The sequence below is a fragment of the Panthera leo genome, chromosome D2, assembly GCF_018350215.1.
Source record: "Panthera leo isolate Ple1 chromosome D2, P.leo_Ple1_pat1.1, whole genome shotgun sequence".
In the NCBI taxonomy this organism is placed as follows: Eukaryota; Metazoa; Chordata; class Mammalia; order Carnivora; family Felidae; genus Panthera; species Panthera leo.
Genome location: NC_056689.1, coordinates 75,536,216 through 75,559,477, shown reverse-complemented (window position 1 = coordinate 75,559,477; position 23,262 = coordinate 75,536,216). Strand labels below are relative to the sequence as shown.

At 40.3% G+C, this 23,262-nt stretch overlaps 1 protein-coding gene across 3 annotated transcripts in view; it reads left to right on the top strand.

The window, feature by feature from the left end:
• Positions 1 to 23,262, top strand: part of LOC122201670 (minichromosome maintenance complex binding protein) — a 47,614-nt gene that overhangs the window by 18,777 nt on the left and 5,575 nt on the right. For 2 of the 3 annotated variants that reach the window (XM_042907530.1, XM_042907532.1), the window contains exons 2-13: positions 1,143 to 1,228; positions 2,046 to 2,186; positions 2,316 to 2,357; positions 4,622 to 4,723; positions 8,802 to 8,946; positions 11,333 to 11,484; positions 12,868 to 12,968; positions 16,210 to 16,388; positions 16,756 to 16,879; positions 18,445 to 18,562; positions 21,267 to 21,432; positions 22,341 to 22,474. In XM_042907530.1, coding sequence (XP_042763464.1) covers positions 1,143 to 1,228; positions 2,046 to 2,186; positions 2,316 to 2,357; positions 4,622 to 4,723; positions 8,802 to 8,946; positions 11,333 to 11,484; positions 12,868 to 12,968; positions 16,210 to 16,388; positions 16,756 to 16,879; positions 18,445 to 18,562; positions 21,267 to 21,432; positions 22,341 to 22,474 — 1,490 coding nt within the window. The remainder of the gene's footprint in view (positions 1 to 1,142; positions 1,229 to 2,045; positions 2,187 to 2,315; positions 2,358 to 4,621; positions 4,724 to 8,801; positions 8,947 to 11,332; positions 11,485 to 12,867; positions 12,969 to 16,209; positions 16,389 to 16,755; positions 16,880 to 18,444; positions 18,563 to 21,266; positions 21,433 to 22,340; positions 22,475 to 23,262) is intronic. The other variant, XM_042907531.1, reaches the window with a different exon arrangement.

The following is a 23,262-nucleotide window of genomic DNA, read 5'->3' as shown; positions in this document are numbered from 1 at the left end:
AAACACCTTTCTCTTCATTTTACAGTCATCATTGTAAGAGTTGTCAATGGATGCTAAATCTGGGGGTGGGGCAAGATTTGTAATAATTATTTGCATGCTCTTGAAGTGCCTCCTGCAGATTACTTAACAGTTGCAGAGGGGAAAAAAGTAACTGTACTGTGGAGAGATTGGCTACCCTTTTGACTGGGTGGTTAAGGTGAACATCATCAGTGAGGGGAAGGTGGACATTTGTCTCTAGATGATGCCATTACAAGGACACAGCATTGCTTAGGGAATAGTCGGATAGTGCACACCTGCAATCTAATCATAAGAGAACATTAGACAAACCCAAAGTGAGAAGCATTCTATATTTTTATCTAGGGTTTGTATTCTTCTTAAATATGAATGTCATAAAAAATAAAGATTGAGGAACTGTTCCAGATTGAAGATTAAAGAGACATGATAGCTAAAAGCGGTCAGTATGTGATCCTAGACTGGCTCATGTACCGAAGAGGAAAAAGTGCAATAAAGGATAGTATTGGAATATGGATGGTGGGTTAGGTAAAAAGCATTAGTTTTGAATTTCCTGAGATTGGTAACAGTACTGCTAGTTATGTAAAATAATCTCTCTATTCTTAGGAAATGCATATTGAAATAATCTAAAGGCAAAAGCGTATGGATGTGTGTAATTTAATCTAAATTGGGTCAGAAAACTATGAGAGCAGATAAATGGAGCAAAGACAGAGGTATTCTTTGTACTGTTCATGTGATTTTTTGGAAAGTTTGAAATTACTCCCAAATTAATTTTTTTTTTTTAAAAAAACATCCTCTTTTTATTTCAGGATAGCTGTAAGGGAAAAAAATCTGTATAAAAATGTTTTCAAAGAACATTGTGCTTTACAAATGATGGTTCATATGCTGCTTTGCGTAGCTTTAGGCCTCGTTCTGTGGTGTTCTCGGCTAGGGTGTTGGCTCCTGAGAGCCTGCACGAGGTCACCATGCCCTTCCTTGTGACACCCAACCCCCTGGAGGGCAGCCCCCCGCCCCGTGCCCAGTGCAGGGCTGCGCCTGAACGCGAAGTGCCACACCTGACCAGAGTCTGTTGTTACGTATTGTAATATTGTACATGTAGCTGTGAAAAGTGCCTTTTTTTTTTTTTTCAGCCCAAAATGGAGTTAATCCTGACTGGGAGAAGAAAGTAATTGAATATTTTAAGGAAAAGCTGAAGGAAAATAACGCTCCGAAATGGGTAGGTTTATTGCTGCTGGGTTGGGCTGACTTCCAGGTTCTCTCTGTAGAGTGGTAATCCACGTAAAATTTTAAACTGTATATACACATTATATATATACTATATGTATACATTAATGTGCCCTGTCTTCTGCATTAAGTGTATATGTATTAAAAGATTTTGCCCTCTTTCAACTGGAACGTCGAGCAATTCGGTGCTTCTATGTTGGTGCCTCTAGGTGGCAGTAACCGACCATATTACTCTCTAAGACCAAAAAAAAAAAAAAAAAGGTGTGAGTCTCTATTATCTTTGTTTTATTGCTTTCATTTAAAAAGAATTGTCATGTACTAGGTTGTTTTTAATGTTTATTTATTTTCGAGAGAGATGAGAGACAGAGTACAAGCAGGGGAGGGGCAGAGAGAGAGGGAGACACAGAATCCGAAGCAGGCTCCAGGCTCTGAGCTGTCAGCACAGAACCTGATGTGGGCTCTAACCCACGAACTGCAAGATCATGACCTGAGTCGAAGTCAGGTGCTTAACCAACTGAGCTACTCAGGTGTCCCTGGGATGTACTCGTTTTAAGAGAAGAGCTCAGTAAGGCAAATGCCTTTCTGCTACTTGTGAAGTTTACATTAGAGTCCAATGTCATTATACAAACTAGGAAGAACGCAGTACTTTTATGCCCAGCACTTATGTTAACTGTTGAGATCATTGGCTTCCTCATGGGGTTTGGGGTGTGTGTGTGTGTGTGTGTGTTGCAGTTTGGGTCTGGATATATAGTTTCTGTATATGTGCTTAATGTTTTACAGATAGGAGTATTGACTTATTTTCCTTTAAGGTGCCATCATTGAATGAAGTTCCCCTTCATTACTTGAAACCTAACAGTTTTGTGAAGTTTCGCTGCATGATTCAGGATATGTTTGACCCGGAGTTTTACATGGGAGTTTACGAAACGGTTAACCGAAACACAAAAGCACGTGTATGTATTGCTTTTTTTCATGAAACTTTCTGTTTGTAATTAGTGGTATTAATCTTATCCTTGTTGTTTCTGGTGGTTTTGATTCAGATATACTGATATGATACTGTTATTCTTTGTTTTGGATCATAGGTCCTTCATTTTGGAAAATACAGAGATGTAGCAGAGTGTGGGGTATGTATCCTTAAGATGTATAAAACATTTTTAGTAAGAATTTTTTTTCTTAAATGTTTATTTTTGAGAGAGAGAGAGAACACAAGGGGGTGTGGGGCAGAGAGAGGGGGGTGGACAGAGGATCCAAAGCAGGCTCTGTGCAGACAGTGGAGAGCCCGATGTGGGACTCACAAACCATGAGATCGTAACCTGAGCCAAAATTAAGAGTCAAACGCTCAAACCGACTGAGCCACTCAGGTGGCCCAATAGGAATTTTTTCTTAAGCAGCAAATTTATTTCCTTTGGTTGATCTTAAATGTATTTATCTTGTGTGTAAGTAAGTTCTAAGAAGTCACATGAATGTTTTATTTACCTTTTATTTGAGTTTCTCTGATGTGGGTGTATTTTTGATCTTCTAAAAATCTCTTAGAAGGTGGAGTACTATAAATAACAAAACTAATTCCTTTTCCTAATATCTCTATACTTGGTTAAAAAATTACAGGTTATGATAAGTTATTTTAAAATAACAGTGGAAGCTTAATTTAGGACTTAACACTTGCTTAATTAAATTTCATTAAATCCTGTCACCTTTTTGTAGGAGGAAAAATGTTTTTAATAAACTTAAGCTTTCTTTGATAAAAAGAAGTAATGGAAGCTCTCTTACATATCATGGGAAAGGCAGGAAGGCAGAGAACACCAGGCAGGATTATGTTTGGGAAAGAGATTGTCTTGAGGTAGAAACTTACTAGGAAAGCAGTTATAGAGAGGACCTACAGTATATCTGCAGTTTTTTAAAAATTGCTTTTCTGATAAAAGCAAAAATATCTCCCACGTTTTACTTTTTATGTGTTTTTCATGTGGTTCTATTGAAATTGATGGTAATTTTATTGTTGGGGAAAAAAACAGGTATCCTAGGTGGGGATTGATCAGGCAGGTGCTTACGTAGAAAGGTGTTACCTCTATTCTAGGGTCTAGTTCTCTGGTTTGCTGATCCAGAATCTTAATTTAATCAGATTATGTAGGGCTTTTTATATTTTGGGAGTCTGACTCCTGCTTACCCGAACCTTAAGAGATTGATTTATAACCCTCATACCAGCCGTTAATTCACAGTAGAAGCTGTGCCTGGCTGAATAAAGTGTTCTAGTTCAGGGGCCAGTCTGAACAGAACAGCCCTAATTTGGAAGGTTGCCGTGAAGATTACATTCAACAAAAATGTATCTTCCTACAGTTATTTAGGGGGACCCATGAAAGATGGATTTGTTCATCTTAACACATGATGAACCAGGTCTCCCGACGTCCTTTTTCTTTTACAGTGTTTCTACAAAGTAAAATGTGGGAGTAAAACGTGGTGCCAAATCGAATGAGTTAACTTTATAAATGCTTGCTGCCTCCCTTTTTTGAGGAATCCTGAGGCATATTAGCCTAATGTATTAATAAATACACAGTTTTGTCCAGTACACAAAATGCAATATCACCATAGATTACCAAATCTCAGCATCTGGAAATAGGAAAATAAAACAGATGATGTGTCTGTCCACGTGTGACACTTCCGAAGGCAAATAGTTTCTATTGTTTTGCTAAAGGTCATACGTAAAAGCACCAAACTAGGAAAACTTGGGGCCTGGAAAGAAAGCAACATGCTGAAAGCCCAGGTTGTACATATTGGCTAAGGCTCACACTTGATGTCTCTTGGGTTTGTGGGTCCTTGGGCCCTTGTTTTTTACCTTAAAAAATGGAATATATTTTTTTTTTTACTTCTAAGAATTTTTTTGTACTATAAAAGTAGTATGTACTTATTAAAGTAACATTTTAATATTACATCCTGGGTTCTTTCTTACCTCTTAGGATTTTCTAAGTGTATTTGAAATAGAGAACATGCCTCTTTTAGGGAATAATATCTGACTCCGATCTCATATCAGTTACCTCCTGATGAATATTTCATTTAAGTTCCTGTTTTGTAGGCTGATTCTGATCATTTTCTATGAAAGAGACAATGGAAGTACCGTGTATCCTGTTTATTAAAAAGGATTTAATTTTGTAACAGGGTGCTGTATATTACGGATTTGAGGGAAGGTAGTATATTCATCATTGCATGTGAAATGATTTTATGTCCATTTTCCTTTTTAAAAAATGACAGTTTGGATTTGGTATTTGTTTTTTAGTTCTTAATGTGTAATATTTACAATGATTTTATAAATAACATGAAAAAAGTGATTTGCTAATTAAAATTTTTGTTTTTGTTTTTCTTAGTAAAATTTTAAATATATTTTTTGTGTACATCACAGCCTCAACAAGAAGTTGATTTAAACTCTCCACGAACTACCACATTGGAAAGACAAACTTTCTATTGTGTTCCAGTGCCTGGGGAATCTACGTGGGTAAAAGAAATATCCTTTATCTGAAGTTGCTTCCATATTGAATGGTTCCTGATTATTAATTGAAAAGGCCACGATTAGGGGTACCTGGGCAGCTCAGTTGGTTAAGTGTCCACCTCTTGATTTCCACTCAGGTCATGATCCCATAGCGTGTGAGTTCAAGCCACGAATCCACCTCTGCACTGACAGTGTGGAGCCTGCTTGGGAAATTCTCATTCTCTCTCTCTCTCTCTCTCTCTCTCTCTCTCTCTCCCCCCCCCCCCCTTCTTCCTCCCCCTCCCCTCCTCTCCCCTCCCTCTCTCTCCCTTTCTCCCTCCCTCCCCCCCACCTTGTTCACACACACCCACTCTTTCTCTCAAAATAAATACATTTAAAAATAAAATAAAAAACAATTAAATTTTGAGTTTTTAGAAACTTCATCTTTTTATGCCAATCAAGTTAGCCGGGAAAAAATTGTTCTTCATTTACAGAGGTTGGCTTTATTTTAATGAGGTGTTTTTCATTTGTCCTAAATAAGAAAGCTTATAAAACAACCCAACTATTCATTGTGGAGAAATCATAAAAGTATGGTATATTCCTATAGTGAAATACTGTTGGGGCACCTGAGTGGCTTAGTCAGTTAAGTGTCTGACTCTTGATTTCATTCAGTTCAGGGCTTGATCTCACAGTTCGTGAGTTTGAACCCCAAGTCCAGGCTCTGGTGCTCGCAGTGCAGAGCCTGCTTAGTATATTCTCGCTCTCTCTCTCTGCCCCACTACTGCTCACACACACACTCAAATAGAAAAAACTTAAAAGAAATACTGTTAAAAAGATTGAGGTGGCTAAATTAAAGGTACTTGAAAAGTACCATAATTAAGTAAAAACATAGTTTCAAATTAGAGCTAATGCTGAATTTCTTAAGGGAAGGCAACATGTTGGCTATTTTGAGAGATGTGGAAACATCTTGGTGTCTTTTTTATTTTTTAAATTGTATAATTTTTTTAGTTAGTAATTTTTTTAGGCATAGTTCACATACCCTGAGATGCGTAGATTTTAAAGGTACACTGCAGTGATTTGGACAAATGCACACCCATTCAATTTACACCCGTCAAAGTAAAGAACTTGTGCCAGCAAGTTCCCTTGTGTCTTTTCCAGGCACCTGTCTCCTGTTGGAACCACTGTCCTGATTTCTTTCACTATAGCTTCATTTTACCTATTCTTGAGTGTCCTGAAATGGAAGCAAGAGAGAGTCTGTGTGTCTGATTTTTGTTCTGCATAACATATTTGAGATTCATCTCTGTATGTTAGTAGCTCCTTCTTTTTTTTATCACTGATGGTATTTGTTTATATTTTTTCTGCTTGATGAGGTTTTAGGTTGTTTCCAGTTTGGAGCCTGGTGTTTTCTTTGTGAGAAGATTTTCAATTAAGTTTAACCGTTTTTTTCTGTGTCAGTTGTAATAAGTTGTATCTTTCAAAGAATTGTTTCAAAATCTTTTAATCTAGTTGTACTTATGTCAGTATCAAAGCTTTTCATAATCTTTCCTAGTTTTCCTTTTAATGTCTGGGGCATATCTAGCAATGATCTCTTTTCATTTCTAGTAACACTAATTAATTTTTCTTTTATTCTTGGTCAGTGTCAGTGGTTTGTTTAATATTCTGTTTTCTATCTCATTGACTTCTGTTCTTGTTTCCTTTTATGATAGTTTGGTTTTAATTTTTCTCTCACTTCTCAAAGTGGATGCTCAGATCATTAATTTCAAATCTTTTATTTCTAATATTAACATTTAAGGCTATACATTTCTCTATAATCACTGCTTTAATTGCATTCCACAGATTTTGATTTGTTGTTTTCACTATCATTCAACTCAGACATTTTCTAATTTCCCTTGTGGTTTCTTCTTTGTTCCTTGCTCTTTACAATAGTGTACTTGCATTCATCCACTTCATACTTAGTGCTGCTGCCATAACACTTGATTTGTACTTAAATTGTAGAGCCCCCAATATATTACCGTGTTTGCTTTAAACATTTGGCTTCTTTGTAAATTAAGAAATGAGGATGGGGCGCCTGGGTGGCTCTGTCGGTTGAGCATCTGACTTCAGCTCAGGTCATGATCTCACAGTTCATGAATTCGAACTCGTGTCGAGCTCTACAGCTCAGAGCCTGGAGCCTGCTTTGGATCCTGTGTCTCCCCCTCTGTCTGCCCCTTCCCTGCTCACGCACTCTCTGTCTGTCAAAATTGAATAAATGTTAAAATTTTTTTTTTTAATGAGAAAAATGTCTTTTATGTATTTTTGTGTGTATGTATCATTTCTAGCTCCCTTTGTTCTTTTTTAAGTTTGTTTTGTTTTGTTTTTTGTTTTTTTTTTTTTTTACATTTTATTTTTTACTTTTGAGACAGGGAGAGGCAGAGCATGAACAGGGGAGGGTCAGAGAGAGGGAGACACAGAATCTGAAACAGGCTCCAGGCTCTGAGCTGTCAGCACGGAGCCTGACGCGGGGCTCGAACTCACAGACCGCGAGATCATGACCTGAGCCGAAGTCCAACTGAATCACCCAGGCGCCCCTAAGTTTATTTATTTTAAGAGAGCTTGAGCAAGGGAGGGACAGAGAGAATCCCAAACAGGCTTAACTGACTAAGCCACCCAGACACCCCTGTTCTTTTTGCTTTTATATAGAGTCATTTTCCTAAGCTTTTTTTTTTTTTTAAAGTACACATCTGTTGGTGATGAATGAATTTTCTCAGCTTTGGTTCAACTGAAAATGTCTTTATTTCACCTATATTTTTGAAAGATGTTTTCGCTGGATATAGAATTCTTGATAGCTGTTTTCCCTCCCCAGTGCTCTGGTGGTATTGTCCACTGTCTTCTGGCCTCCATTGCTTTTTTGATGCAAGGATAGCCATCATCTTACTGTATTCCTGTGTGTAATGTCTCTGATTTTCCTCTGGCTGCTTCTAATGTTCTCTCTTTGTCTGTGGTTTTCAGCAGTTTGACTGTGATGTGTGTATTTTTGTATTTATCTTGCTTGGGTATTTTTGAGATTTTGGATCTGTGGACTGGTACTTTTCAGGTTTCGGCCTTTATTTCTCTCAATGTTTGTCTGTCCAGTCTCTCATCATTGTGTCATTTTCTGAGGATCCACGCACATGGTCATTAGATTCTTTGTACTGTCCTCCTGGTGACTGGGCTTCTGGGAGACTTTTGTTTTTATTTTTATTTCAGGTATCTTATTTTTCACTTCTTCATTTTTCTTTTTTTTTTTTTGTTTCCATTTCTCTGCTAACATTCCTCATCTTTGACTCATCTCATCTTTGCTTTTAAAATTGTGAATTTTATAATTGCCCTTTAGTGTCCTTGTCTGTGAATTCTAATATCTGAGTCATCTCTGTGTTTATTATTAGTGATTTTTAAAAAAAATTTTTTTTAACATTTATTTATTATTGAGAGAGACACACAGAGCATGAGCAGGGGAGGGGCCGAGAGATGGAGAGATACAGAATCCGAAGCAGGCTCCAGGCTCTGAGCTGTCAGCACAGCCCAACGCGGGGCTCGAACTCACAAACCGCGAGATCATGACTTGAGCCGAAGTCAGACGCTTAACCTTAACCTTAAGACTGAGCCATCCAGGCACCCTGTTTTTAGTGATTTTTAAATTTTTTTTTAATGTTTATTTTTGAGAGAGACAGAGCGTGAGGGGTGGAGGGGCAGAGAGAGAAGCAGACAGAATCCAAAGCAGGCTCTACTTAGCAAGGGCAGGGCCTTTACTTCTCTTTGTTGCAATTTGGGCAGTGTTCCAAGAGAAAGCTGGGAAGAATGTGGAGTTTATCCGCTATGTTTTCTTATTCAAGGATTATAACCTTACGCTCCCTTACAGTGACTAGAAATCGTTGCCTTGTGTCTTTTGCCTAGTTTTACACTTCTTTATAGCAGGGGTTGGGGGCATGAGGTTAAGTTGCTACCTTCATAATCAAAACTGGAAGTCTAGTCTTCTTTTAAAAGAATGTTTTAATTTTAACCAAATTGCCAAACTAGTAATCTTTTATTGGTCCTGTAATTAGCATACCTTAGGATATTCCTCATTTCATGGTGGACTTTTCTTAACTTATTTAACGCCTATGTTAATGCAAACCAAGCTCGAGTCAGTCCTTCAACGTCCTACACCCCCAGTCGTCACAAGAGGAGTTATGAAGATGATGAAGATATGGACCTACAGCCCAGCAAACAGAAAGACCAGCATGCGGGTGCCAGGCAAGCAGGTATTGTGTGCCAGCGGGCTTTCTGTAGACTTCTCTCTCAGATTCGGTTTCAGAGTGAATTGTCGTGTGATGCAGCTCTAGATTTAGGAGCTGGCAGTGATGGGACAACCTCACTTTCAAGTTTATCGCAATTATAGATGGTTTTGAGAGATTCTGCAGTACTTTTGGTCAGACTGTTTCATAACTAAGCAGTTAGGCATCACTTAGTGAAAAGTGTCTGCTCGCCTATTAGTTTGTAAGGGTCTTCAGGTGGTTAGTCAAGAAAGGCCTTTGCTCATTCTTCATACTGGTTTTTATCTCTGCTCATAAGTAATACGGAAGCATAGTACTTTATCCTGAAAATGTTTTTTTCATATCTGAAAGCATCCTTTCTTATTTTCCTTTTGAGATAGTGGTATTTTAAGTTAGTGAGATTGAGAACACCAGCAGAAAACCTGAAATTGTGGCACATGAGATGCCTTAGTCCTCAGCTTGAGAGCAGAAAGCCCTTGGGATAGGCAGAATTATATTTATACATGTTTGTAGTGGTTTATCTCGAAATGTGCTGAAAACCCAGTGAATTCGGGAGAAAAGGGGCAGTGCCCTAAGAGATGAGACCATTTCAGGATTGGCATAGTTCATTCTCGATCTCACCGATCACGGTTTTTAGGAGTATTCTTTATTGTGGCAGGTAGAGAAGTTTGTCTTTCCTCCTTTTCTGTCCAGTCATTGAGCTTGAGCACCTTCATCAGAGGGCAAGTTGAAGGGAGAGGAGGTCAAACAAGTCTGTCTCGTCAGTGGGCTTCTGTAAGATTGGGCTGAGAATGGTAAACAAAGAATTAGTAATGAATTTCATTTACCCATATGTTTTCCTACTTAGTAAGTTCATATTACTGTATTTCCTTAAAGCCAAGGCAGATTTTAATGTTCTTAAAATTGGAATGTTTAATAGTAAATCTATACAAATGTGGTTATTCTTTTTCTCCACACCACCCCCCCAAACAGTATAAATTAATGGTGTAGCATAACAATAAGTAACCTTAGAATCCAGGACATAGTAATTCTCTTATTGTCTAAGCAGTTGATGCTCTCTTCTGTTTTTTGCCTTTTGTTTGAATGTCATACTGTAGGGTTTTTTTTTAGTGCATTTGAGTGTATTATTTATGTAAAACTTGTTTGTTGGTTTCTGGGTAATCTGTCAAGCTACATATATTTTTAAACTTTCTTTGAGATAAGTGTAGACCACATGGCAGTTGTAAGAAATAATAGAGAGAGAGCCTGTATATCCTTGACCCAGTTTCCCCTGATAACATCTATAAAATATCATAACCAGGAAATGGTCATTAATACCACCCATTGACCTTATATTCACATTTCTTATATGCATTATTTGTGTGTGTGTGTGTGTGTGTGTGTGTGTGTGTGTGTGTGTGTGTGTATGTATTTAGTTCTGGGCAGTTTGGTCACGTGTAGATAGATTCATGGGCCCACTACCACGGTCAAGATCCAGAGCAGTTCCTTGCCCGCCATCTCTCAAGTTGCCTTGTAGAGCATACTCACCCCTTTCCTGCCTCTCCCCTCCCCACAGATTCCTAACCCCTGGCAAACACTAACTCGTTCTTTATGCTTCTGTTACTGCATGACCATATGTAGTCAGGTATACTTCAATTTAAAAAAAAAAAAAAGATTCCAGCCTAGCATTAACCCTAAAAAAAAAAAAAGGTTACATAAATGCAATCAAACATTACGTAAACTTTGTGGATTGGCTTTTTTCATTCAGAATTTCCTTGAGATCCATCCAAGTTGTTGCAGGTATCAGTAATTTATTCCTTTTTATTTTTTTATTGCTGACCAATACTTTATGGTGTGGCTGACTATCTGTTGATTCTAATTAGTTATAAACCCTAGGCTGGGACTGCTTCAGAGATAAGAGGGTACTTTTTAATCATCTTTGTATCCCCAACAACTGGTCTGATTCCTAGTACATAATGGATGCTAATAAATATGTGGTAAATGAATATATTGCTATTATATGGTTTTATTCTGCTTAATAAGTAGAAAAAAGTTCTACCAAGGTGGGTTTGTTGTCTGTAAACCATGTATTTCTTAAAGATTTCAAAGTAACTATTAAATGTTAACTTTTAAAATACTTGAGATTTGATGGGAATTTTTTGCCATCTTATTGTAGGGAAGAAATGATTAAAATTTGCAGATCTTCATAATAATCTTTGTTCTCTTAGGTCAGATAGTAGGTTTTGTTAGCATATGTTATTTAAGAACCGTAACAACTTGAAGTTTGTGAGTTCAGCAGCACCATTTATATCAAACTTGAGAGGCTCTTTGGAATGTTCTTTATCTCTGGGAAGCCTTAAAAATGACTAAGTGCAGTGTTGTTCTTTGAATTTAGGCAGTGTTGGTGGTCTTCAGTGGTGTGGAGAGCCAAAACGTTTAGAAACTGAAGCTTCTACTGGGCAACAGCTGAACTTCTTGAACTTCTCTTCTCCTTTTGACCTGAATTTTCCACTGCCAGGGGAGAAGGGCCCTGCATGCCTTGTGAAGGTACTAAACCCTTTATAGACCCCATGTGGATACAGATGTGCTATGTGTCTCAGAAGTCGACATGGAGTGCTCTTAGCATTGTGTTTGTTTCCTGTGGCTGCTGCAGCAAATACAACTTCAGTAGCTTTTAATAACAACAAAAATGTATCATTTTATAGGCTTTAGGTCAGAAGTCCAACATGGATCTCACTGAGAATAATATGCAGTCCTTAGGGCTGCATTCCTTTATAGATGCTCCGGGAAGACTGTTTTTCTAGCTTCTAGAAGTGCTCACATTCCTTGGCTTGGGACCCCTTCTTCCATCTTCTAAGCCAGCAGCCATGCCTCTTTCTAACCATTTTTGCATAGTCACATCTCCCTCAGACTGTTGGTAGGAGAGATTCTCCAGTTTTAAGGGCCTTCATGATTACATTTGGGTCCAGTCAGATAATCCAGGATAATCTCCTCATTGCAGGGTCTTTAATTTACACACATTCCTTTTGCTTGCAAGGTAACACATTCACAGATTTCAGGGATTAGGATGTGGACCTCTTTGGGAGGCCATGTTCTGCCCACCACAGCATTCTGAAAGAATTGAAGAATATTCGAACACAGAAGTGGAGCAGTTTTTTAATTCATGTCTACTGCCTTCCTCAGTCATTTCCATCTTCCTAATAACGACTTCATTTTCAACATTCTCGCCCCAAAATCCATTTCTCATTTGAATTTAAAATAAAATAGAAGGCAGCAAATCTATTGGTAGTTTGTTTTCCAGTCTTGCTTACCCTGGTTTTTTTGAAGTTTCAGAAATGATCTTGAGAATTTTCCATTCTCATATTTTGTGGTTTTAACTTCAGTGGCACTTCAGTTATGTAACACAGGGACCAGAGTTAGGACAGCTTTCCTGCCATGCTTCAGTTAGGTCTCCCCAGTAGGAGGCTTTGCCAGTTACTAAAGTCCATTAAAGACAGACAACTTTGAAAGTTTGTTTTATTGTGAAAAACCTCATGGCCTGAGTTAGTGTTAATCCTCCTAATGGTACCTAGTGTGTGAATAAGTCCAAAGTTAGTCATTCTGGTTTTTTCCCCCTTCCCTTGGTATACCTAATGGATTTTGAGTTATATAATGCATGTTTCTCGTTTAGTTGGCCATCATTCTTTGGGAAAGCCCTTTTCTTCACAGCAGTGTGGTATATTGAAAACAGACCATGGTCTGGGAGTCAGGAGTCCTGTGTTTTAATTGTTAATTGCTAACTAGGAGAATGACTTCAGGCGAGTACTTTACCTCTCTTGGTTTCAATTGATGAAATAAAGGAGTTGCCTTAAGGTCCATTTCCTGTATTTTATGATTTTTTGGTGTTGGTTAGTGCTAACAACATGATTTTGTGTGGTTTCCTCCTGTTAGGTCTACGAAGACTGGGATTGTTTCAAAGTAAACGATGTTCTTGAGTTATATGGCATTCTGTCTGTGGATCCTGTGCTAAGTACACTGAATAATGACGAAAGGTGAGTCTGTTTGCTCTTTTTGGGGGAACTTTATTTTGATATAATTTCAAACTTGCAGAAAAGTTGGAAGATAGTTATAAAGAACTTTCTCCCTATGCCCAGATTTACCAGTTGACACTTGGGCCTCATTTGCTCTGTCATTCGTGCTCTTACATGTACACATTTTTGTGTGCATACATACATTTTTCTGAAACACTTGAGAGTAAGTTGCCTACATTATACCCTAAATACTTGAGTTCATATTTCCTAACAACAAAGACTTTCTCATACACATTCAGAATATAACTATCAGAATTAAGAACTTTGCCATGGATGCACAATACACTGACCCACAGTCCACACTTAATTTCCCCAGCTATCTCAGTCATGTTCTTTCTGGCGTTTGTTTTTTGTTGTTGTTGTTTTGTTTTTCTTCTTTTCCCTGGTACGGTATCCATAGGGTCACATGTTCCACTAACCTGGAATAGTTCTCAACTTTTGTCTTTCCTGGTCTCGATGCCTTTTTTTTTTTAACAACAGAAATTCATTGCTCACAGTTCTGGAGGCTGGGAAGTCCAAGACTAAGGTGCTGCCAGATCCAGTGTCTAGTGAGGGCTCGTATCCTGGTTTGCAAATGGCTGTCTTCCGTGTCCTCACATGCACAGAGCCTTGACACTTTTGAAGAGTAAAAGTTAGTCATTTTGTAGACTATCTCAGTTTGGGTTTGTGTGATGTTTTCTCATGATTAGATTCAGGCCATCATCTCGGGAGACATGTGATGTCTGGTTGCCCTATTACTGGTGATACTAATTTTGATTACTTGGTTAAGGTGGCATTTGCCAGCCTTTTTGTCCTACAAAGTTACTGTTTTTCAATTTGTAATAAACAAGTAATTTGGAAGGTGATACGTTGAGACTATAAATACCTGGTTTCTCATATAACATCCACTTGTTTTAATATCCATTGATGATTCTTGAACCAGTTATTACTGTGATGGTGATTTTATTATTTCAGTCATTCTTCCTACATTTATTTATTGGCATTCTGTTGGAAGAGCAATTTCCCTTCTCTCTCATTTGTTTATTCCAGTAATTTGTTTATATCAGCATGGACGTTAGCCTGGTATAATTTTGAGATTCAGATTTTCTCATTTTGCTAGTGGGAGTCATTGTAAGCAGGCTTTGGGTCCTTGCTGACATGACCTTTTCGATTTTGAATATCTCTTTTCTGGCACATTAACAGTGTTTCAGCTTCATCTTGTCCTCCCCATGTTCCAGCTGCACTATTAGCCATATTTCCAAGGAGCACCAGTTTCTTTTAGGGAGGAATTGTATTTAAAAGTCTACATCTGAGTGCTTGTGTGCTCCTTGGTACTAGGATTGGTATTGCTTCTATGCCCTTTGAGTGGACAGTGCTGGGAAATATATATACACATATTCCCACTGTATACGTACAAATAAATGCACGTTTACATACACATAGATCTGTGTATCTTCAAGTCTGTATATCAGAACCATGAGTTCACACTGTTTCTGGTTCCAGTTCAGCACGTAGATCGTCCTTCCCCCTTCCCATGTTTGTAACTCCTTTTCTAACAGAAAGAAGCTTGACTCTCATTATTCTCCATACATCCTACAATACAGGGAAGGTCATTGCAGAATTGGTAGTCCATAGCACTGCAAACAACAAACCTCATAACTTGAGTTCAAGATTTGTTTCCATTTCTTCTTGTTTTAGAATGGGGTTTGTAGTCAGAGTGTTATGTCCAGAGTTACTGGGGTGGGTACTTTCCTTCCCCTTGGTTCTTTTGCTCATCATTCATTTTATGTGGTCGCGTTCCTTTGCTTCCATTGTGCTTCATTTCAGAGTTTTTCTTCCATCCTTAACTGTTTTGATTTTTAAAGTCTAGAAAACATTGACATTATTGCCAAAGTTGCAGCTGTACACAAAGAATGCAGGGCTGTCATCGCCCTGCCCTGTTCCCCTCACCCTCCATAGGGAACCAGCCTCCCTTTCCACTTTTATCTTCCGTGTAGTTTTGGCCAAAATAAGTAGAAACGTGTGTATTTTATTCCCCCTTTATTCTTATGGAAAAGGTGGCACAGTATATGTATTCCTTTATACTCTTTCTGCTCATTTAACAATATATCCTGAAAATCCAGATCTTCCTCATTATCTTTTGAGTTTGCCAGAAGAGTGGAATCGCATCTCGCCCTTCCCCTCCCCCGCCCCGCACACACACGATAGCTTTGTTGAGTATTGGACATTGATCTTGGTTTCTCCACAGAAAGAACTTTTCACTGTTAAAAAAAAAAAAAGGCACAAAAAATTTTAAAGAACTTTAAACTTAAATAACATTTCCGTAATAACAGTATAGCAAATTACTTTTCTCAGCTGTTTCTGGTTATGATGATTTTTCCTGCGTCGGTTACTTCATTTGCTGAGGCCACGCAGTGTACAGAGAGACCCGGATCGCTTGGGCTGGGCTGGCAGCCTGGTTTGGCCATTTGCTGGCTGTGCAGCCTTGGGCTTAATTGCTGCAGTGGCTTGGTTTCCTCTCTGTAGCTGAGGGTGTTGGTGCACAGCGAAGAACACTGCCCAGCACACAGTACGCGTCACCTAAGGGTTGTCATTGTCCTTGTGTGTGAGGGAGATAGCAGTATGAAGTGGGGACTCTAGAGCAACCTGTAAGTCTGAAGTTCTAAAAACATTTTAGTGTTTTGTTTCAATCATAGCAGAGCAAATCTATCGTCTGCTCATTTATTTGGCAAATTTGAAAAACTCACACTTTATTTTCACTGCCTGACTACTCTTCAAGGGAGGTGTCGTGTAGGAATAACATTTAGGAAGAGCAATTAGGATAGAGGTGAGTGGATCTCCCACACACTGAGTAAGAGATACCTGATGGCTTTTGAGAAAAAGACCCCAGTTTGGGGGTAGCTGAGATGCTGCTGCGAAGTATTTCATGTCTCAGCTGATAGCTTAAAAGTATCTGTGTTTTGAAACAGCCTTATCAGTGACATACTCTGTTCTGTTATTTGCAGCTACAGCACACTGAGTAAAGATGTTCTTGTTCTCAAAGAATAAATCCATAGCCTCCTACGACCTTAACTAGCCTGAAATCGTGTGACCTGACAATTTAGAGTGAGGGGCTGTTTTTTGTTCTTTAAGGAGATACACAGGTGGAACCGTTCTCGGCCTGAATTCTCATTTCATTTTCAGAGATGTGTCTGGGAATTGAAGCTTTGTCCTGTCTCCGTAGGGATGCCTCTTCGCTCCTGGATCCAATGGAATGCACAGACACGGCTGAAGAGCAGCGAGTGCACAGTCCTCCTGCCTCGTTAGTGCCAAGAATCCATGTGGTTTTAGCCCAGAAGTTGCAGCACATCAATCCTTTACTGCCTGCTTGCCTTAACAAGGAGGAGAGCAAAACCTGTAAGTGTAAGTGCTGACGCCGTGGGGCCCAGACCGTCAGCCCCTGTGTGTGTCGGGAGCTGCCTGTGACGTGTGCTCACGGTGGCGCTGAGTTGGTCAGGTCCTCGCTCCTCAGGTTGAGCTTCTCTAGTAATCGCCCTTTCTCTGCCCCATTTTCCTCTGTGTTAATCCTCTTTATTAAAATGAAGCAAACGAAAGTTTACAGGCTGTCTTATTTTGAAGATTGGCACCACTTAGTGACCAATATTTTAAGTCTACATTAGTTGTCTATGGACCATAGTGCTCTGTTCCACTCGGGTTTGTTTAGTTTTTTTAGCCTGAGATGCTCGAGAGGAGCTGCGTGTGTGTTCTAAATGTGGTCTCCCCTCTCCAGTCATTTCCGGTTTCATGTCCGAACTGTCTCCGGTCCGGGCAGAGCTGCTTGGTTTCCTCACGCACGCCCTTCTGGGAGACAGCCTGGCCGCCGAGTACCTTATCTTACATCTCATCTCCACAGTGTAAGTGCGGTCGTCCCGGGGTGCTGAGGGCAGCCGGGGGTGGTGTGGAAAGTGGAAGAGAGCGGGAAGGTTTCTCCGCTAACTGGTGTGTCACAGTTTATTAGCTTCATCATCAGATGGTTTTTATTCGTTCAGTGTAACAAGTGTTACACCAGATGGCAGACAAATTCCTTTTCTCCGTTTCACATTGAACCTTTTGTTTATGTCTCCCGTAAATAGAAGAGCGACAGTCAGACAGAGCCTGGCTGATGAGTAAAATGAGCTGTTGTACTCTTTTTGGGTCCTGCATTCTCTGTTCATACAATCCAGGGCTCCACACAGTTCAGTGTGTGCACCTCTGACTGGTCTGTGGACGTGAGCGCCTCTCCTTTGCACAGCACTGTACGTGTGTCTTCCCTGATTTCAGAAGTAACGTGTGTCTTCAAAGTTTCAGGAGCGTAAAGAAACGGGAAGTCATCTATAATCTCTCCAGTCAGAAATGATCTCTGTTAACACATCTTGGCTCATGTCCATTTCATCTTTTTTTTTTTTTTTTTTTTTTAATGTTTGTTTATTTTTGAGAGAGCAGGGGAGGGGCAGAGAGAAAGGGAGACAGAGGATCTGAAGCAGGCTCTGCAGTGATAGCACAGAGCAGACACAGGATTCGAACCCACCAACCATGAGATTGTGACCTGAGCCAAAAGCAGCCACTTAACTGACCACCCAGGCGTCCCCATTTTGTCCTTTTTGTTTGCATATGGATTGGATATATCCCTACACAGATACTCCATTGCATTCCTAACACAGATCTACATCTTGGTTTTATCACTGAATATATCTTAAATATTTTCCCTTTGTGATTCTTCATAAAACTTTTCAATGGCTGCACAGTATGTATTTCCTTATAGACAGGTGTACTGTTTCCATACGTGTTAGATTTCCTAGTTTTTCATTGCAGTAAACATCTTTGTACTCCAATAAATCTTTCCTTGGATACGACTTCAGACAGCCATACGTGATTGTTGAGTGCATAGATTCTGGAGCCAGACTGTAGGTTTGAATCCAGCTCTCCCACTTCCTGACTGTGTGAGCTCTGGGCATGTTACTTCAGATTTCTGTCTCAGATTTCTCACCTGTGCAGCGAAGATGACCTACCTTAGAGTGTGTGGGGACTAAATGAGGCATTTAAGCTCTCTGGACAGTCCCTAGCACCTGATCAGCACTTAGGTTCTGCCTGCTACTTTTATTGCTGTCATTCTGATAAATGAACCGATCAGAGTAGTCTGCTTTATTTATTTATTTTTTCTAAGTTTATTTATCTTGAGAGAGAAGGGGAGAGAGGGGAGATCCCAAGCAGGTTCCGTGCAGTCAGGTCAATGCAGAAGTGGACATGAGGCTCAAACCCACAACTCTGACATCATGACCTGAGCCGAAATCAAGAGTTGGACACTTAACCAACTAAGCCACCCAGGCACCCCTAATCTGCTTTATTTTTAATGACAATACCGTGCTGATCTTTGTTTGCTCTTTGGTGGAAATCAGGAAATGACCTGAATATCTTATTGGTTGGTGTCTTTTTTTTCTAGATATACAAGAAGAGATGTTCTTCCACTGGGAAAATTCACAGTTAACTTGAGTGGTTGCCCGCGGAATAGTAGCTTCACAGAACACTTATACCGAATTATTCAACATCTTGTTCCAGCAGTAAGATCAATATAAATATTTATTATAGACCTAAGCAGACTTGAAAAATTTATCTAATTGTCTTTCATTCAACCCAAGTATTTAACTTTGAGATTATAATAGATCTTACTCAGGGGAAACAAAGCCTGCTAAGTTCCAGAATTTAAAACCTATTCACCCCTCAACATTTCACTTTTCTGTTATTGCCTTAGCATATATTTCTGCAAATCTAACAGCACGATTGCAGGGAACTTCCTTACAATTGTACTCTCAGTCGATGCCTGTTTGTGCAGTTTGGTATCCTTTGTGTACGTTAAAAATCTTAAATCTTTAAGTGAACCTAAATTACAGGAGCATAATTCATTTAGCTGAGGTAATAAAGATCTTTATCTCCATTGCCCCAGTTTTGATTCTTGCTTGCAAAGTCGAGCTGCCTTCGTTTGCCAGGGCATCTAGAACGAGCGTCACCATGGGGAACGAGGGAGTTGCTTCTGAGTAGTGGTGTGACCGGCAGTGCTGACTGCTTGTTTAACTGTGCTCGCTGAGGGCGAGTGTCAGCGCTCTTCTGGGCCCTCAGGAAGCAGCAGTAGACCAAATAGACCAGCATTTCTCACACTCCTTGACTCACTTTGCACTCTTAATATTGAGGACTCAAAGAGGTGTAATTTATTTGGGTTGTTTTTGTCATCAGTTTACCATAGTAGAAATCAAAAGCTAAAATACTAATTCACAAAAATAAATCAGTTACATAGGAACATAAAATATTTTTGTAACTATAGCTATTTTCTCACACCAAAAACCGTTAGCGATAAGAGTGACACAGTTTTTTGCCAGTCTCTTTAATATCTGGATTAGTAGATCGCTGGGTTGTCAAATCTGCTTCTGCATTCAGTCTATTGTAATAGGACACTTTGACTGAAGTATATGAAAGAAAGCTGGCTCCTTACAGAAAAGTAGTTGGCCAAGGAAGGACTGTTTTCATAGCCTTTTCGGATACCTGTGGATATTCTTTGATACTAGACCAAAACTGCCTACGGGATATTCTCTTGAAGGATGGTTGCAGGTGTGGGATCTGTAATCTCATCCGTGAACTTGCATTCTCCACTACAGTAAATTCATTGGTCTCTCTTGCACGTTGAATGGATCTTTCATCTATGTGTGATTTTGACCCCGTGCACTCATAAAAGGGTGTCAGCAACTCCCAGGCAGTTCCCTAGACCACACTTTGGGAATTACTGAACCGGTCAGATTTTAGATTGTAGTAGAACACCAGTAGATACTAAGTAAGTATGTAGTATGTCATTGAAGTGCCCAGGAGAAAGGGTCTTGGGGGCGCTGGGCCAGGGTGGAGTTGCTAATGTAATCCGAGTGGTCAGGGAAGGTCCCGCCTTCAGGGAATTCAGGGAGACACTTGGTCGAGTGTGGGAGCAAGTCAGATGCTCTGTCGGGGGTGGAGGGTGTCCATCCTGGGCAGAGAGAGGCAGCAGTGTGCCTGGCACGTTGGAGGCCCAGTACAGGCCGGTGTGGCTGGTGCAGAATGAGTTCTGGGGAGAAGGGGAGGAGGTGAAGTCTGAGCACATACTAAGCACGAATTGTATTTTGTAAGGTGTCTGTGCTGGGTACTCAAGGTGTGAGAGTGGTAAGGGATTTCCTCTTGGTTCCTTCTTATTTTGCATCACTTTGTAGTGGGTTTGCGAGTTTTACTCTTTTATCGCTACCATATCCCACTCCGTACTGTTCCTCTTATGTTTATGTCCAGCACCAGACTCTTTCTGAACACTTGCCTTGTTCATCTCTTGTTTGGTTTCCACAGCGGGTTAAGTATAGCGACCTCATGCCTGCGTGGAGCTAGACCTGCTCTGTGCCACCTTGTGAATGACAGACTCTGCTTCTTCAGGGCTTGTTTGCTTCCATCTTTGGTATTCCAGCCCCCTGCGCGTTTTCTTTGAGTCACCGAGCCAGCACACCGTAATCCTCTGAACTCGGAAAGTTTCTCTCTTCCTCAGCACCCTTCTCCCCAACCCCAGTCTCCACCCCATCCACGCCTCCCTCTTCTGAGGCTGGAGCAGGAGGAGGGGTTGGAGTGGAAGCAGGGTGCAGAGGGTGTTGGTGGGCTCGGGGAGATGGAGGAGAGGCTGCATGTGGTCTAACGGATACTGAAGCGTGTTGAGACGGGACGAGGAGGCTGCGTGCAGCGGGTACACGACCCGCAGGGCCCAGTCCCCGCTCCGTGCGCTTTGCTCCACAGTGTTTATTTATCGGGGCTCTTTGTTCACTGGTCTGCGGTAGCCTGATGAATGAATGTGATTTTGACTTGAGGCACACAGAGGAAAATTAAACTTTTCTCTCCCCATCTTGAATAAGTATTTTCTGTTTTGTTAGCATGTGGTCGTGGTAGGTAAAAGAAGTCAAGCTCCTGAACAGTTGATAAATGTATCTGAATTATCTGTCGTTTTTTTGTTCACTGGTAAAATAGAAATCAGTCATTAAGAATACCAAACAAAACGGTTGAGAATAAAGCAGCTCATACAATCAGTGAAATTCTTATTTAAGATGTAGATATTATTTTTGCTTCTGAGAGCTCAAGAAACCGTGAAACTGCACCCTGAGGTTGCAGAGGTAAGCTCTTTCTTACACACATGTGGCAAGTGTTTAACCCCGCGTGTGTATTTTCTTAAAACAGGCAAACTTCGTTCCTTGCTCAGTGAAACGTGTCTCTTTGTAGTCTTTTCGCCTGCAGATGACTATAGAGAACATGAACCATTTGAGATTCATCCCCCACAAGGACTATGCAGCCAACCGCCTCGTCAGCGGGCTCCTCCAGCTCCCCAGCAACACTTCCCTTGTGATCGATGAGACTCTCCTGGAGCAGGGGCAGCTGGATACACCAGGTATGGACGGGGGATGCTCCCCTTCATCTCTGGCCTCCCGGGAAAGCCGGATCTGGTAAGGACTTTTGAAAGAATCACTGAACAAAAGGCAGACTCCCGTTTCACGAGCATTTAATTAAGGTCAAGGCTTGCCCTATGATCTGCGTGCTGTGGGTACTGTAAAGGTACAGATTGGGTACATCAGCTATGTTTTGTGTCGTGAAATGGAAATAGTACAAGGACAGAACAAGGACGTAGCGAGGAGTTCTTTAAAAGCTGAGAAGGCAGGAGATTTTGCCTTCAGTAATCTGTTAGCTAAAAAGGAGAGGGTAGAAAAGATCTAATAAAATGTTTTTTACTGCCCGATGTGAAATTTAAAATTATTTTTCCCAGAATCCCTGAAAAAAAAAGTACTATGTTGAATGGTTTGAACTGGCCTCAGTCACAGAACATGTTATAAAATCACAAGAAAGCAGATTGTGCTCAGCTGAGGTTGGAGGAGGCACTTTGCTGGTGGGGGTTCAGGAGGCAAAGGTAGAACAAGCAGTGTGGATGGGGCTGCTTAAGGCAAAGGTGAGTCTAAGAGTCACTGAAATTCAGTCACCTCCTTTCTCTGCATAAAATAGTTTTAGTTCTGTCGTTTCAGACCTGTGACACCACACACAGTGATCGTACTTACTGGGAACCTGTCTTAGGCCTGGTTGCACGCCGGGTGCCAGAGTAGATGTGGGGGCTCTTGGCCCCAAAATACGTTTGTCCGGCATTGTCTGTGGTGTCTGTTAACGTAGTGAACGTTTAGTTGAACGGTGCCCCAAACGCTTTTTTTTATAGAGGTAGAAACCTCACGTCTTAAAATCCGCGTCCGTAAAACCAGTTTGTTTAGGTGATTAAAATCAAATGACCAAAAAATTATTTTTTTTATTTTCTAGGTGTTCATAATGTGACTGCCCTGAGCAACCTAATAACTTGGCAGAAAGTGGATTATGACTTCAGTTACCACCACATGGAGTTCCCCTGCAATATTAATGTTTTTATCACTTCGGAGGGGAGATCACTCCTCCCGGTAAGAGGAGTCATTCTGAGATGGAGGGAGGTTACATTGGAATGGGATTTGTATTTTTGTTTTCTGTCTCGGTACTGCTTATTATTATTGGTAAGTTAAATTTGTTTCACAATTGTGGCTGCTGATTGTCCGTGAGAGAACTGGTTGTTTTGTTCCTGCCTGGGGGATGAAAACCTCTCTGAAGAACTGGGCATCGGCAGATCACAACACAAGCAAGGGAAAGCTTTTGGTAGCCGAAACTCCCACATCCAGGCCTGGAGAGGAGAAGCTGTCTGTAAATTGCCTGATTAACATCTAGACCTTTGTTCTTGCTGCCTCGATCCCATTGTTTTCTGTCGTCTACTGTGAGAAGTATTTTAGAGTTGCTTTTAAAATGTTCCCAATGACATGGTAATTAGTTTTGTGCCTTATGGTGGAATGCTGTGGTAAATCATCAGCGTGATTTCTGAAGAGAGCTTTTCATTCTGAATCTTTTAATGATGAAAAGTATGCCCAGTTGCTTAAAAGGTATGTCGTTTCTCCGGAAACTAATGTTCACCTGTGACTTACGAGAAATTGCCTCTGGATAAGAATGAAATTGCCCAGGAGTAAGTTTTCTCTGGGAAAGTGTTACGTTATGTGGTTTTTAGAAATGCAGATCGGTAAGAAACAGTACCTGTTCCAGGATGAGGAAACCTCTAAAACATTTTAATTGGCTGCTTTTTAGAGGTGGGCTCCCTTTTTATACTGATACCCTTTTTACTGATACTGATACTGTTAAGGAAATAAAAGTAACCAAACAAAGGCTA